The sequence below is a fragment of the Myotis davidii genome, unplaced genomic scaffold (assembly GCF_000327345.1).
Source record: "Myotis davidii unplaced genomic scaffold, ASM32734v1 scaffold595, whole genome shotgun sequence".
Classification (NCBI taxonomy): Eukaryota; Metazoa; Chordata; class Mammalia; order Chiroptera; family Vespertilionidae; genus Myotis; species Myotis davidii.
Window position 1 is genome coordinate 549,474 of NW_006286790.1, and position 16,133 is coordinate 565,606.

The window sequence follows — 16,133 nt, forward strand, 5'->3', positions numbered from 1 at the left end:
CCTGGAGCTCAGAGTCTGCAACTCCCTCCCGATTGAAAACGCCAAACGCGCCCTCCGCACCTCAGAATTTCACTTCAGCACTGCGCCTCCTCTGAGTGTCCGTATGCGTTTCTCTTTCCTCCTATTTGTAGGACTTCCACTCAGCCAGCGTTCCTGTGGTTCTGGGTGGTGTTCGTTCCGTCTTTTAGTTTCACTTTTGAAGTGGTTGTTCAAGGCAGCAAACTCCAGCGTTAACCTATGCCGCCATCTTGGTTCTGTGTGCTTATTTTTCAAATGCTATTTTATTTTTTTAATATTTGTATTGATTTCAGAGAGGAAAGGAGAGGGAGAGAGAGATAAAAACATCAATGATGAGAGAGTATCATTGATCAGCTGCCTCCTGCATGCCCCCTACTAGGGATCGAGCCCACAACCAGAGTGTGTGCCCTTGACCAGAATCAAACCCGGAACCTTCCAGTCTGCAGTCCAACGCTCTATTCATTGAGCCAAACCAGCTAGGGCTCAAATGCTATTTTAATAGAAGGACCTCATCTCCCAGGCATTCAGAGTTGATTGCTATAATTGTAGTTAATTGGCAGTCAATTTGGAAATAATCACGAATTTTTTAAACTTATCTGTTTTTCAGATGGAAAGTTCAAGTAACAAATAAAGGATACTACAACCTGAGAAAACCCAAGGTATGTGGTGGATTTTTGTGTTTTTTTTTTATTATTATTGATTTCAGAAAGGAAGTGAGAGAGAGAAACATCAATAATGAGAGAGAATCACCCATTGGCTGCCTCCGGCACCCCTCCCCCAACTGGGCATGTGCTCTGACTAGAATCGAACCATGACCTCCTGGTTCATAAGTCAGTGCTCAACTACTAAGCAACACTGGCCGGGCAACCTAAGGTATGTTTTTAGGGCTTCAGTTGGGAGTACTTTCAGCGAACATGATGGAGAGCCTCCACAGTATGAGATGCGGCAATGGCGGGGGCACAGGGATGGAGGGCTTCCCTGTAGGGAGCTGCTTATGGAGCAGAAGAGACCCGTGTGCTTGGGCGTCAGGCACAGCTCCCAGGCAGGACTGTACAGAGTTCTGTGGGCGGGAGCAGCGCAAGGTGCTTAGTTCTGCCCTGGAAGCTCAGACAGGGGAAGGAAGCCACATGTGAGTTGATCCTTAAAAGGTAAATACAATTTAGGTCAACAGAGAAAGGATCAGTACTTTGCAGGCAGAAGAATAGAGACCAGAGGGTACAAATCATAGTTAGCAAATAGCAAATCATACAGACAAGAGCAGATCTGTATTTTTAAAAAGATGCTCTGGCTCTCACCGCATCACCGTCACCCGTGCATGGGCCATTCCTCACCTCTCCTCCCCTGCCGAAGTCCGGAGGGCCAGGACCGTGTTCCCACACAAGCTAATGGCTTTCGACTACCACAACCCTGCTGGCTTCAATTGCAAAGATGAAACAGAATTTAGAAACTTTATTGTTTGGCTCGAAGACCAGAAAATCAGACACTACAAGACTGAAGACAGAGGTAACTTAAGAGACATCTAAAGCAGTGACTGACCCAAGTTCTTTGAAAAGCATCTCACAGATGTTAGCTGTCCTTTCAAGACTCAAGACTGACAAGAAGCAGTTGGCTGGCTTCTTGGTTTAGCTAGCTGTTAAACTTGAATGTGGAGAGAATGCTGCAAAACACAGGGACTCGGTTCCTGATAATACAAAAAATACCAGCAATGCAGCTAAAAATGCAGAACCATTGATCAGTTAGGGTGTAAACAATCCCGATTTTACAGTTGGTGGAACAACTTTGACCTTCAGATTCAGCGTCTTGATGATTACTTGATAATGCTTAATGTAACTCTCATTAATGTAACTTAATGTAACTTTGTCTGGCCCAGGAGCCTGACAAAGGATGCCGCTGCTAAGCATCACACGAAGGAAGGGTTGCCTGTTGCTTTAGACAAGCACATTCTTGGTTTTGACACAGGAGATGCAGTTCTTAATTCGATTGCTACACAGAGAAGAGCTCAAAGAGCCACAGACACAAATTAATGAAGCCATAGTAGCTGTTCAGGCAGTTATTGCCGATCCAAAGACAGACCACAGACTGGGGGACGTGAAAGATGAACATTTTAAGATTTCAGCCTCTCACCTACTTGGAATATAGTTGGGAACTATGTATGGCCTGGTATGTCTTTCAAAATTAAACGCCACATTTTCAAGGAAGAATCCCAGAAAATCGACTATTTTGAAGTAGAATTCACAAGACTTGGCACCCGACTGGTACTAGGGAGAGAGAAAAAATAGTATTTACTACTAGATTTCTAGTTTTCATGACTGGGTGCATGGAAATGACATTAAGATACGAAAAATAGAGTTTCAGGTTTGCGTAGGAAGAAAATGAGTTAGATTTTGAGCTTCTCAACCTGAGGCCATGGTGCACTGAACAAGAAGCTGGACATTCAGGCTTATTCTCAGGAACAAGACAGAGCTGGAGATGTAGGCTGAGGAATCCAGGCTGGGCCGGGAGGTCAGATAAACTAAGGGGGTGCTGGGAGTCTGGGTTGAGACTGATAGAAGCAAACGCAACAGGAACACAGGAGTGGAAAGCCCAGGTGCAAAGTAGAGTCACTCTACTTGATGAGATCTGAGAGGTAGCATATTAAACAGAAGTGGGAAGGGAAACTCACATCTGTAATCATCAGCCTTTGAACTGAAGCTTTCTTTCTAAACACACTGGATAGCATAAAATAGCTCTATGAGGACGGAAAATGCAGAAAAGTATTAAATTGTCATAAAGAACATAAAAACAGATTTACATATTGAATACATGACACAGGCTTAAACTGAAGCAAAACTCTTGCTAAATCTTACCCGTTTCCACAGGAATTCACAATGAACAACTACTTTTCTGTTGGACCTGACGCTCTCATGGCTCTCAATTTTCACGCTCATCGCGAGAAGGCACCATCTCTGTTTTCTAGCAGAATTCTTAATAAGGTGTGTTGGATAAAATAACATTTCCTGCTTACACCGAAGGTACAGTAAAAATCAATAGTTCCTTATATCTAGCACCCTTTCAAATAGATTCAGACAGAACTAACTTAGGGAAACACTGGCCTGCTCTGTTTTGTGTAAGACTGTCAAATTATATCTTTAAGTGTATTTCATTAAAGTATTTTATAATTATGGCAAAATTTTTTGATTTAAAGTTGGAATGTTTACAGCATATTTTGCTTAAAGGCAACTAAGTCAAGTATACAATAGCTTATGTTACTTAAATCGCAACTGATAATTGGAAAGAAATTTTAGGCAGGATACATTTTAGGTGAAGTTGTTAATGGAAAAAAATAGATTCCACTGGCTTGGAAAAAACTGGGAAAGGCAGGTAAGGTAAGGGAAGGAGCACTTTTAACCACGAGCATCACTCTGGTTTCTAGTACAGGTGATTCTTTTGGTGGAAGTTTGGTCTTGGAGTTTTTTAATGACTGTTGGTGACTGCGCAATAGGACATGAAAAATAAATGAAAGCAATTTTGTTCCTGGTTCTGTTTTACAAATATTTCAGATTTACAAATAGTTTCCTTTTACTAATGTAGGTATTAAGGCAGTAAGCACTGCTGTTTATATCATTGGTAATTAACTACATTTTTAGTGCTTCCAATCAACTTTGCACCCTTTTTATATTCAAAAGCAATTATAAAATATTCCTAGATTTATCTGTATTACTTTCCTCAAGTAGTCTGAAATTCTAGAAAAAGGTGGAATTTTTTAATTTTAATGTATTTCTTTATAAAATGTAGCTTTGTTGTTGTTGTTCTTGTTAATCCTCACTCACCCAAGGATATTTTTTCCATTGATTTTTTTAGAGAAAATGAAATGTAAGGAGGGAGGGGGAGAGTGAGAAAGAAATATCAATGTGAGAGAGACATTGATTGGTTGCCTTCCACATGCCCCAACCTGCAACCCAAGTATGTGCCCTTGACCAGGAATCAAACCCAAGACACTGCCCTAGCTGGTGTGGCTCAGTGGGGATAGTTTGGCCTGCGGACTGAAGGGACTCGGATTTTATTCTGGCCAACAGCACGTGCCTCGCTTGCCGGCTTGCTTCCAGGCCAGTCAGGGAGCGTGCGAGAGGCATCAAGCTGATGTGTCTCTCACACTGATGTATCTCCACCCCCACCCCCTCCCCCACCCCCCACTCTCTCTAAAAATCAATGGGAAAATACCCTCAGGTGAGGATTAACCCAAAAAAAGAAGCCCCAAGACACTTGGGTGCACGAGCCAACATTCTAACCACTAAGCAATACCAGCCAGGGTGAAAACTTAGGTGTGTTTTTTTAATAAGCTGGGGGAAAACATTATTTAGGCACAAACCACCTCTATCCCATATTCCCCCTGAAAAACAGGCTGAACTCAAAAGTAATGGTGCCTAATCCACAGAGTCTAATCCACTCTGAGGAAACATGACTCGGCACTCAGGGCAGGGAGCTTTGGTTCTGTGTCTTTTTCTTGCTTACAGGACTTGTTAGATTGCTTTACTATCATATTTTCTGTTTATTTCCCATAGGCTGTTTACTTATTCTATGGAACCAAAGATTGTTTAGTGCAAGAATGTAAAGATCTGAATAAAAAAGTTGAGGTAAGCTTTTAAAGTTTAGGTGCTCTCTGGATAATGAACATTGTTTTAACAGAAATGCTGGATTTCTGACATATTTCTAACATATATGAAGTATTTATTGTGTGCCAGACACTTTACTAACTGCTTTATACACATTATCCCACTAAATTAAATAATTATAAGAACACATGTAAAATCAGGATTTGACCCCAAATAGCTCCAGAGTCTGTTTTAACTCTATGCTAAACAATTTCCATTCATACATGATGACAAGTGTGAAATTATTTAACACAGTGCCTGACTCATCATGGACTCTAGGGGGAGGTTTGACCCAAATTTTAATTCATATTACCACATGCATCTCTCTTACAAAATAAAAAATATGAGCAGTAAAAATAGGATATTAACGATTGCTTACTGCTACAATATCCCTGACATCATAATATGGCAAAGACTTGTATATATTCCTTGCTTGCTTCCAAAAAGAATTTGTAATTGTTAATAGCACTGACAAAGCCATTAATACAGAGAAACCTACAACTAGTAAAATCCGTAAAAAGGGAAGAGCTCACAGCCTTTGCAGCCACAGCACAGAGGAATGGCAAGATTGCCCATGAAAAAGCTTCCTTCTGCTTTATCATATTTCCTTTGTGTTAGGCTGTGATAGCGTTGGTAGAATGAAGCATGGGAGGTAGCACTTTATTTTTTTGTCTGATCCTTTATTTATACAAAAATATTAGTGAGCCGCCTACAAAATGCACTGTCCTAGGTACTGGGGATACAGCGATGAACCCCTGTTGTCACTAACTTATAGTCTAGAGGAGCCGTCGCCAACCAGTAGTCTGCGGACCACTGGTGGTCCGTGAGGTCCGAAAGGTTGGTGACCGCTGGTCTAGAGAGAAGAAAGACATTCAGACCACATTGCAATACAGTAAAAGAATGGGATTTACCAAAAAGGATGTGATTGATGACCTTGTGGGGAAAATCCATTTGTTATCATTCGTTTATTATAATAAACATAGCACAGATGTGAGAGGCCAGATTACCATGAGTGAGGAAGTAGTCTTCTCTTACACATGCATCTCTCACATCTCATGTATGTGAAAGTGGACGTGAATTCTAAGTGGATATGTCTGCAAATCATGTGCCCTGTAGTAACTAGCTGCTTGGATTTCTTTAAAGCTAGAACTGGATGGTGAGCGAGTGGAACTGCCTAATTTGGAAGGTATTATTGTTCTGAACATTGGATACTGGGGCGGTGGCTGCAGACTATGGGAAGGGATGGGAGATGAGACTTACCCCCTAGCCAGGTATGTACATTTGCGATCTGCTATTTTATGTCACTGTGTTCGCTTTTAAGCAGTCTGTTCTTCATAGACATTTTTTCCTCAGATTTTCTTTCTTGTATACCTCATTAATGTAAATATTTAATAAGTTGATGGTCCACCTATGTTAAAAAAAATAACTGTCCTAACATGGCTGATTTTATTTTATTGCATCATATAATCCACATTTCCTTTTTCTAATTTTAGGCATGACGATGGTTTACTGGAAGTCGTTGGAGTATATGGGTCTTTCCACTGTGCTCAGATTCAAGTGAAATTGGCAAACCCTTTTCGAATAGGACAGGCACACACAGTGCGGGTAGGTGGACTTGCACTAACAGGCTAGTCGGTCCGTCCATTTCTAAGCCCTTGATCTGTCGCTTTCCTTACGCAGTGCTTACTCCTATGCGGTCGATCAGCCTCCATGAGGGGCTTGAGTGGGATGGGGAAGAAACAGCAAATAGGGCCGTCAGTCCAGTTGAAGAAATAAAGTGTTCATTGGGAAAGAATCCTTTAAACAAGCAAGGAAGAAAAATATATCCAGATTGATTTTCTCAGACTGAAATGCTAAGGAGGTTTAAGGACTATGGATGATGTTTTAAGGAAGACCTTTCTGAGCTTTTTGGGGACTGACTTTTCTAATTCTTTTTCCCTAATACCAGCTGATTTTGAAGTGCTCGATGATGCCAATGCAGGTGGATGGGGAGCCCTGGGCCCAAGGGCCCTGCACTGTTACCATCACTCACAAGACACATGCCCTGATGCTGTATTTCTCCGGAGAACAAACGGATGATGACATCTCTAGTAACTCAGATCAAGAGGATATCAAGGATACTGAGTAGCCGGATGAGGAAATTAAAACTTACAATAGAATGCTCACAAACAAGTAAATGCATATTCATCCAAAAGTAGAAATTCCCTATCAACTATTTAGTCTTCATTTCACCAGTAGTATGAGTACACATTTCTGTAAATATCATTCCAAAAACAGCCAAACTTCCAGTTGTTTACTAATGCCAGTTTTTTGGTTTTGTTTTTAGCAAACAGTTTGGTCATATGGTCCTCATTTAAAATGTCTCAGAACTGTACATGAAGGTGAAGTGTCTGTTTCGTGGCTTTATGCTTGAGAGTGAGGCTCACTGAAGGGCATCCTTCTTTATTCTTGAACCACACGTTTGATGGACATAGTATACATCCAACAAGATGTGGGTGGGAAAATCACTTCCATCTTAATTTTTAATGTGGTGACACCATAACATTTTCAAAATTAACTTGCTTTTTTGAAAGGGAATGGTTGGTTTCCAGCCAGTGTGGTTAAGCTGCAGCGTGTGCCTCCTAAGAGTTCCTACAGCCCAGCATCTAGTGGGTCCATTGTGTTTATTTCCAGGAAACCCTAAAAAGAGAAATGTAAAGGAAAGACTATACTAGAAATTTTTGTTACGGTTTTTACTTTAGGAATACTCTCAGACCCCCAAATGTTTGGTTAACCCCAGTAATGACCATGTTGAGCTCCTGAAATTCAGCATCTTGCTAGAACCCAAGGCAGCCAAGAGAGAGCCACACAGGCGAATTGGTGAAAATTAACATAATACTTTTGATTGAAAGTTATGGGCTCCAGGCTGGACAGTTCACCCACTCACTTCTCTTTTTATTAAAAAACAATGTAATCAATTCAAGAAAAGTGTAGTAAAGAAAATTTACTAGTCATTAATTTCTCAAAAACAGTTCAATAATGAGTAATAAGTGGTCTTCTTACAGTAGTCTTTTATAGCCAAAGTACTTAACAGAATTTCCCCTTGGGGCAATGATATTATCCTCTGCTAAATAGGTTTCTATCGTATTTATTTTTAAGAGAGAGATGTATTTTTTTTACTTATTTATTTTCTTTATTGTGGTAACCTGTGTCTAGTGTTTGTAGTATATAGCTTTATTTAATAAGTTTATTGATCACATAAATTCTAGTCACAATCAGAAATGTGGCCTATTGACTAAGTAACTAAAACCCATAATTTAATTCCCGTGACAGATATTCTCATTCTTCAGAAATACTCCTCAATTTAAAAGGGGGTGGTGAAAGCACTGACAAACTACTCTTAGATAATTGAATGTTTTGTTTCACTGTTTTATTTGACCCTCAATTGCCAAAACCTTACTGAAGGGCTAGTCCCATGGTTGTCCATTAGGAGTGCTTTTCTGTTGTTAACCAACCTGCTCCCTCCTTCCGGGGTTCAGCCGACCCACTGGGCCTCCAGCCTGGTGTTTCTCTACCAAATGCCCTGTCTTATTGCTCTTGCATAACATTAATCTCTGAAAGATTAAAATGTGTCCCCCAAAACAACATCAGCTCTCCTTAAGGATCTATTATGACTCTGTCATCCATGAATTACTGTAAACTTAACTTTCAGTCACTAAAGGTAAGGCCCAGGAACAACCTACTGCTGATGACAGTGCTTAGTACATTATATAAAGTACTTTCATTCTGCTTAAATTACCTCCCAAATCTCATCAGGAAATGTTAAAGTCCAGTATTGAGAGATTTCTGTGAGCAGATCTGGTCTCACCTTATTCATGCACCCATATAGTGATGGGAGATGATGTTTTGAGTATAATGAGTTTCATTCTTTAATTCATGGTCAGAATTGTTACACATTATCACCTTTACAAATATGGCTGTGCAAAAGTAAAGTAAGCTTACAGGTGTGAGTTGGCAAAACACTTTATTCTTGTACTTATTAATTATTGTATTATTTTTCCATATAAACTAATGTAAACCTACTTTTGTCCACCCCTGTATACTGTTAAATTCACTTTCAAATACATATATAGGCATGTGTCTTGTTTTAAATAATCTACAATTTACAAAACTCATGTTTACAAATTATATATTAGGGTAGCGATTGTTTACGTTACCGGGGATTCTACACATTGCAAAAGATAATCTGCCCCAAGAGTTTCCTGTTTCATTTGGAATTGTCTTGATTTTCTTTTTTCCAGAGAGGAAGGGAGAGTGGGAGAGAGAGAGAAACATCAATGATGAGAGAGAATCATTGACTGGCTGCCTCCTGCACACGCCACACTGGGGATCAAGCCTGCAATCCAGGCATGTGCCCCAACCGGGAATCGAACCGTGACCTCCCGCTTCATAGGTTGATGCTCAACCACTGAGCAACTGGCTGGGCTTGCTTTTTTTTTTTTTTTTAATAGCTTCTATCTTCTCAGGAAGAAATATACGAAGTAAAGCATATCTCCATGTCTGTCTTTACTTCTCTCATCTTTTATTGTCCTCACACATTCCTAACTCCTGGTAGACTTAGTGGCTTAAACACTGAATACCTGGCAGCTCTAATGGATCCCTTATGTAAGTAAATGGTGATCATTCCCATGCTTGGTTACGTTTAATAGAAACCAGACTGACTTGTGTTTTAAAGTACAGGTTGTCTAATGGGAAGAGTACACGACCTTAAGTGCGTTTTAGGCTTCTGCAACCATTAGCTGTGAACCTTAATGTCACTATGTTTATAAAAAGTTTATAGTCAAAAGTATTTATTTTTATTTTTTAAGGTGTGTCAGAAACATGTATAGTATTTGCTTTTTGAAATGTGTTTGCCTACTTAGAGTTGTAAAATATACTGTGACTCAGAAATTGTAAAGTCCTTTTTGCACTGTAAAAATGAATACGACCAGCATGTGGAAGCAAAGATAGTTTGCATTTGTAATATAAAGCAAAATTGTATTTAACGTACATTATGGAATTTTAAATTGGCAACAACTAAACTTTGAAGGTTATATTAATTTACAGATTCCTGTGGATCCGAATACATAATCTGCATTGTTCAGCTGAAAAGCTCAATAGAATGGGTGACAGTTTTGGGTGGTTTTCCCTTGAAATGATAACATTGAATCAAGAACCAGCACTTTATATTCACTTTTTTTTTAATTCTGCCTAATTGTGGACAGTGAAATGTAGGTAGGTTTCTTTTAAAAATTTAGAAATTTGAAAAGAAAACATAGTAGTTAGGTTGCTTTTCTTGCTCCTCTAGCATTGTCCAGGCAAGCTGGCATCCAGGTCAGATGAGATTGGGAGGAAATGCCTGGAGTAAGAAAAGGCCTTTGTGCAGTGGATGACAATGACTCATAAGGACTTTTGCTCTCATTTCTCCAGCTCTGGCTCTTTCTCTTTACTTGGATCTCCTGCAGGCAAATGGGCAGTCATGTGTAATTCTGTTCTGTGCACAGTTAGAGCAGCCTGGGCCCTTCGCCTGATCACTCTTGCAGGAGAACTGACTGAATCAGATCTCTGACTCCTCAGGACTGAGGACGCTTGTGAGGCTCCACGTCAGCAGCCAGCTGGCCTCTTGCACTTTCTCGCCCCTGGCCCCATGCTGTGCACCTACCACTTAATTACCCTGTGTTAATTGCCTTTGTTGTGTTGGGTCTGTATTGTGGTCATTGCCTACAGACAGAAATGTGAATTAAAGCATTTGAAATGTTGAAGATGTCTGTTTTTTAATACAATTAAAAATGCAACACTTACTAGTAAAAAGTATGACCCCGCCCTGGCCTGTGTGGTTCAGTTGGGTGAGCGTTGTCCCATGCAAGAAGTTGCCAGTTGAATGCCCGGGTTGCCAGTAGGGGAAGGGCAGAAGGCCAACCCATCGATCTTTCTCTCCCTCTCCCCTCCTCTCTAAAATAAATAAAAACTTTTTAAAAAAATATGATCCTATGTTTTTTGACACAACGAGAAAATAAGTGGCTTTGAGTTAGTTTCACAGAAGATGGTCCTTGGACAAACATGATATGTGGCAAATTCTGGGTCAGATTCTTTTGGATGAAAACATATATAATTTATTTTGTATGGCTCCTGTAGCCTAGAGGCACTGAGTGACACACAGGAGAAACATAAATGAGGTGCATTCATCTCATTTTCAGTCGGTACAGTGGAAAGAGTATAGAATTTATTGAAATATCCAGGTTAAAAACCCAGCCTCTGTCACTAGTTAACATTGAGCGAGTTACCTGTTCTGCCTGAGCCTCAATTTTCTTTATAAACTTGGAGTTCATGTCCACCTCAGGGTTGCAAACTCAAATGCTCAGAGAACAAGGCAGCTGACCAGGGCAAGAGTGTGGGAGGCTGCAGTGAGCCAGAGAGCAGCTGATGGCAGGAAAGCAGGGGCATGAGGACAAAACAACTCCTCCCAGAAGAGACAGCCTTCTGTCATCTAATTTTTAAATAGTGGTTGGCAACAACTGATTACAGGGTCATATGATGGGTTGTTGGGAGGGGAGGGGGAGACATCTTACTAGACCTAGCAAAACATTGCATTTCCTTCCATTTGAATTTTTATAAATGGTTACGGTTTTATCAGCTTCGATCTGGATTTCACTGCATATAATTTTTTAAATTCATTCATTAGGCATTAGAGGAAGGGGATTCTGTGGTCCAGCTTCAGGCTGTCATCTTTACCCAGAAGTCCATTTTCACAAATTTTTTGAAATAAAAATCACTGCTCACTTTCCTGCTTTATTTTTTGAATGATGCCAGGCATAATGCACCTTTTCTTACTCAGTAATTTTAAACATGAATTATGCTTGGCTGTGCTCCCCACTGAAGTTCCCAAGGGAGGCTCTCATTATCTAAGCAGCCCCTAACGATTCCGTGTTTTGACTTTTTAAGCAGCTTTACACACACAGTGAGCATCTGGGTGTTGTGCCGGAGGCTTTTACTTTTGTCTCTCCGTACAGTTCTGTGAGGTAGGCATTACTAATCCACTTTACAGACTGGCAACTACCTAGGAGCTTGTTGACCCCAAGTCCTCCCCCTGCTGCTTTTTCATCATCAACCCAACCGCCGCCCACAGTATAAAAAAAGGTTGAATACAGTCAGACATGCTATTGAGTTGGGCACTGGGAATGCCGGGGTTTATAATTCAGCCCTCACAGCAACTCCCCACACAAGGAAACTGGTCATATACATGCAAAGATAAATTACTTGTGGGAGGAATTCAGAGATTTTTGATGGGCTGAACGTGTAATACATTGCCTATAAAGAATTTAATTTTTCGGCAGGGTTTGGGACTAGGAAATAGAAACAGCATTTTTCTCATGGGAGTAGATAGAAAAGTAAATTAGTCTATAGAAAAGCTCTAACCACTGTGAGCTCTTGAGGGCAGAGAGCTTACCTTGTTCATCTTTGCATCCAATAAATGAGTATTTTGTATTTTCTGTGAAGATCCTGTTCTGTGTTATGGAACCCTTACGCTACAGCAAGCATGTCAAACTCGCGGGCCGCCTGCCTCGTTTATTTGGCCCGTGTTAGCCTTTGAGTTTGACATGCTTGGCCTACAGGACATGGCTCTCGGCCTTCAATTCCCAGCATATGAGCAGGTGGGGCACTCAGCAGTCTGACCAAATTAAGTTGCTGAGGTGCTGCATTCACAGGGCAGCCAGGCAAACAGCAAAGCTTTGTGCTCCTATATCTCATGCCCCATCCTCTGGAAAGTGCCCCCAACCAAAGACTCTGCCGAAGGGGCGTGTTCATACCATGTGATCATTCCTCCCTTGTGCCTGATTGGTCTCAGGGAGCCTATCAATGGACCAGCAACCAATCGGAGTCTCCGCCAGGCTTTGTTTTCATGTGTGGCCCCGGAACTGGCCCACCAAGAAAGAAGTACAGAATTGAGACTAAGAGTCTAGAAATTTTTCTAGCTATCTTGACAACTGAATCTAACCATAGTAAAATGTGGTTTATATTTTGTATGTCTTTTTCATGTCATTTTCTTCTATTTTATAAAAATATCAATACACGATGTAATGGAAAAAAAATTTTAATGCATCAAATCCCTGCTTCTTCACCACAGTAAGTTTGAAAAGCTGTGAAGGAGAGATTGTTCCATGGCGTGACCGCTGCTGGACCCACAAGCTGGACCCGGCCAGAAAAGAGATTGCTTGACTGCAAAGCCGCCCTTCAGGACTATCTGCTCATAATCAATGTTCATTCTGACATTAATCAGCATCCCTCCCCGGCTCCTGGAAGAGGCTGATGCCTCGATCTGGTCAAGCGTGTAATTTCCTGTGTCTGGTAGCATTCACATGCTAGTGCCTGCAACTGTTCCCTCTTTCCCCCTGTATATAATTCTTGGGCACCTACCAAGCAGCACAGGGACCCACTTCACCTTCGAACCATCCAGCATGCCTTGTATAGAAGTTTCACTTCTATAATTAACTCTATTAATTCCCAGACTGGAGTGGCCAGCCTCTTTCATTCGTCTTTCCCTGCCCTCCACTTACGGAGTATATTTCCAGTCCTGGGATCCTCCCTGGGTCTGCATGTACTAACACTGGGGCGAGGGGAGACAGGACAGCTATGCAGAGGAGCAGTCGTCCAAAACAGAAGATGCAAGACCTTGGGCTACACCAAACTAAGCAGGTCAGTGGGGTTTTCATTAAATATTGTCACTTTGTTAAGGAACACTGGTGCATAACTGGCAGCACAGAGGAAAGGAACTGCCTCATAAAGAGGGAAAGATCAAAAATACAAACAAAAAGAGATAACCGTGGAACAGAATTCCAGCATCTACCCTGCACCTCCCTTGTTGTTGTTGTTTTGGTAATCCTCACCCGAGAATATTTTTCCATTGATTTTGAGAGAGAGTGGAAGAGAGAGGGAAAGACAGAGAGAAACATTGATGTGAGAGAGACACATCGATTGGTTGCCTCCTGCATGAGCTCCAACCAAGGCCCAGGCCAGGGAGGAGCCTGCAACCAAGGTACATGCCCTTGACCGAAATCGAACCCAGGACCCTTTGGTCTGCAGGCCGACGCTCTATCCACTGAGCAAACCAGCTAGGGCTCTGCATCTTCTTAGTGACCATGTTGCCATAAGTTGGGCATGATCACTTCTAGGGTTCTCTCCTTTCACCCATGGTAAAGACTGCTGTTTCCTAAAAGTGTGCAACCTGGTCCTGCTGTATTTCATTTCTGGTTATTGGCTACCTTCCCGAGAGGGGACGGATGAAAGGCCACTGTGTGCCGCTGTGGGGACGGGCTGAAGATCTCTGACTTGAGCTATATTAAGCAGTTAGACACAATGAGCAGTATCTCATTATGACTCATTCAGGAACGGAAAGCAAAACAGAAACACACCCCCTACCAGGTGGGGCTTCTGTTAATAGAGCAAAGGGCTTCTCCTGGGATAGGACAGAAATGTGCAGGAACCCACAGCAGGGAAGTACTTGCAGAAGCTTGTTGACATTTCATAGAAGTTTTTAAGATTCCTTTGCTGGCATCTATTTCTAACTAAAGAGAGTTGGCACTTCCTACATCAGCAGTCGATTTCGATTTATATTTTAAAACTTTTCAAAAGAAAACAGCACGAATTGCATTCAGCCTTTTCTTTTCTTTTTTTGCCTTTTCTTTAGATATAAAGAGGCATCACTTCTTAAAAATAAGCAATGAAAGCTTTATAAGGTGGAAGTTTCTGAGATTTTTTTTAAAGAAGCAATGAATGCCTTGGCCAGTCTTGCTCAGTGGTTTGAGCGTCGACCCTCAGACAGGAGGGTCTTGGGTTCAATTCCTGGTCAAGGGCACACACCTCGACTGTGGGCTCGATTTTTGGCCCCCAGATAGGGGCATGTGTGGGAGGCAATCAGTCGATGTGTCTCTCTCTAATTAATGTTTCTCTCTCTCCCCCTCTTCTCTCCCCTCCACTCTTTAAAAATCAATCGGAAAAAAAAATCGGATGAGGATTAACAACAAAAAAGAAGAAACTTATGTTAAAGAAGCACTAATGTGGTTGGGTATTTTAAGAATTGAGTTTCTGTTCTCTAAACAAGTGACACTACTCTTTGCGCCTTTTCAAGGGTTATTGCATCTGGTAAATAATCCAATATTATTCATAGATATGGGTATTGAAGTTCAAATGCTATTATCTACGTCATGGATCTTTTTACATAGAGGGAGATGTATATAAAATTGCAAACTGAGTAGCTTTTTTTCATACGAACATTCCCTTATCTTCAAGAGTAAAACAGCAGTAACTTCACAGAACAACAGTAAATGAGCATAGATGCTGGCCAACCTGAAACTAGTAAATGTTAAAGGAGGAAAACAAAAGACTGAGAGAATTATGGTGTTGCTTTTTTTTCAAATGTTAGCGTAGTATTATTTGCTATTCTACATGCTAAGCTATGCACGAGGGGAAAACATTTTCCTTTTTTTCAGCTGATCGAATAATCAAATTGATGTAAGACAGATTAACAAGAGAAAATAAACAAATTTCATTTCATATGTACATATGGGAACATACATGAGAATCAGACACCCACATGTGTGACAGGTTCAGAGACAGGAAGTTAAAATGAGGTCTATACGTCAATCTGGGGTAAGGATGAGGTAAGATGCCTTGGGATTCGAAGAGAGGAAGGTCATTCCCAGGCAGATAAGACAGGCAAATGTTCAGTAGCTAGATGTTTGCCCTGCCCCAGAGCTAGGTCATAAAAAGTTACTATGGGAAAGGCCTCCGACTTAAATTCTTTAAGGAGAGGTAAAAGTTTCTCATGAACCTGCAGAGTCTCGGTTGCCTTCAGTTCAAGATAATTCACAGGCCAAAGCAGCACATCCTGTGGAGGCCTCTTCTGACCCTTCCGGATACATTAAATGTAAGCGGTCTAAACACACTAATTAAAAATAGATGACTAGATTGCATAAGAAAACAAGACTCAACTATATGCTGTCTATAAAAAATACATTTTCAATATATGACACACGTTAAAAGCCAAAGGATGAAAAAAGAGCTATATCATGGTAATATTGATCAAAAGAAAGCTACTATGTCTATAGTAATATCAGACAAAGTAGTTTTCAGAGCAAAGAATATTAACAGAGATGAAAAGGGTCACTTCATAATGATAAAGAGGTCAATTTGCCAAAAGGACATAAATATCTAAATATTTACGCACTTAATAATAAGAAAGCTTCCAATTACCTAAAACAAAGACTGGTAAAAGTTCAAGTTTTGGTCAGAGATTTAAACACTGTTCTCACAAGAACTGATCCAAGTAGACATAAATCAGTAAAGATATAAAGGCCCAAGCCCTGACCAGTTTGGATCAGTGGATAGAGCGTCAGCCTGCGGACTCAAGTGTCCCGGGTTCAATTCCAGTCAAGGGCATGTACCTTGGTTGCGGGCACATCCTCAGTG

General features: G+C 40.9%; 1 protein-coding gene and 1 pseudogene across 2 annotated transcripts in view; both read left to right on the forward strand.

Annotated features, from left to right (window-relative positions):
- Nucleotides 1-13,174, forward strand: part of DGKE (diacylglycerol kinase epsilon) — a 27,574-nt gene extending 14,400 nt beyond the window's left edge. Inside the window, exons 6-12 of one of the 2 annotated variants that reach the window (XM_006758671.2) lie at nucleotides 626-677; nucleotides 2,877-2,990; nucleotides 4,560-4,631; nucleotides 5,793-5,920; nucleotides 6,143-6,254; nucleotides 6,598-6,821; nucleotides 12,793-13,174. In XM_006758671.2, the coding sequence (XP_006758734.1) occupies nucleotides 626-677; nucleotides 2,877-2,990; nucleotides 4,560-4,631; nucleotides 5,793-5,920; nucleotides 6,143-6,254; nucleotides 6,598-6,777 (658 nt within the window). In that variant the 3' untranslated portion in view covers nucleotides 6,778-6,821; nucleotides 12,793-13,174. Of the gene's footprint in view, nucleotides 1-625; nucleotides 678-2,876; nucleotides 2,991-4,559; nucleotides 4,632-5,792; nucleotides 5,921-6,142; nucleotides 6,255-6,597; nucleotides 6,822-10,132; nucleotides 10,427-12,792 lie in introns of those variants that run through there. The other variant, XM_015560613.1, reaches the window with a different exon arrangement.
- Nucleotides 933-2,868, forward strand: LOC102772076 (annotated as a pseudogene).
- Nucleotides 13,175-16,133: the final 2,959 nt, after the last annotated feature.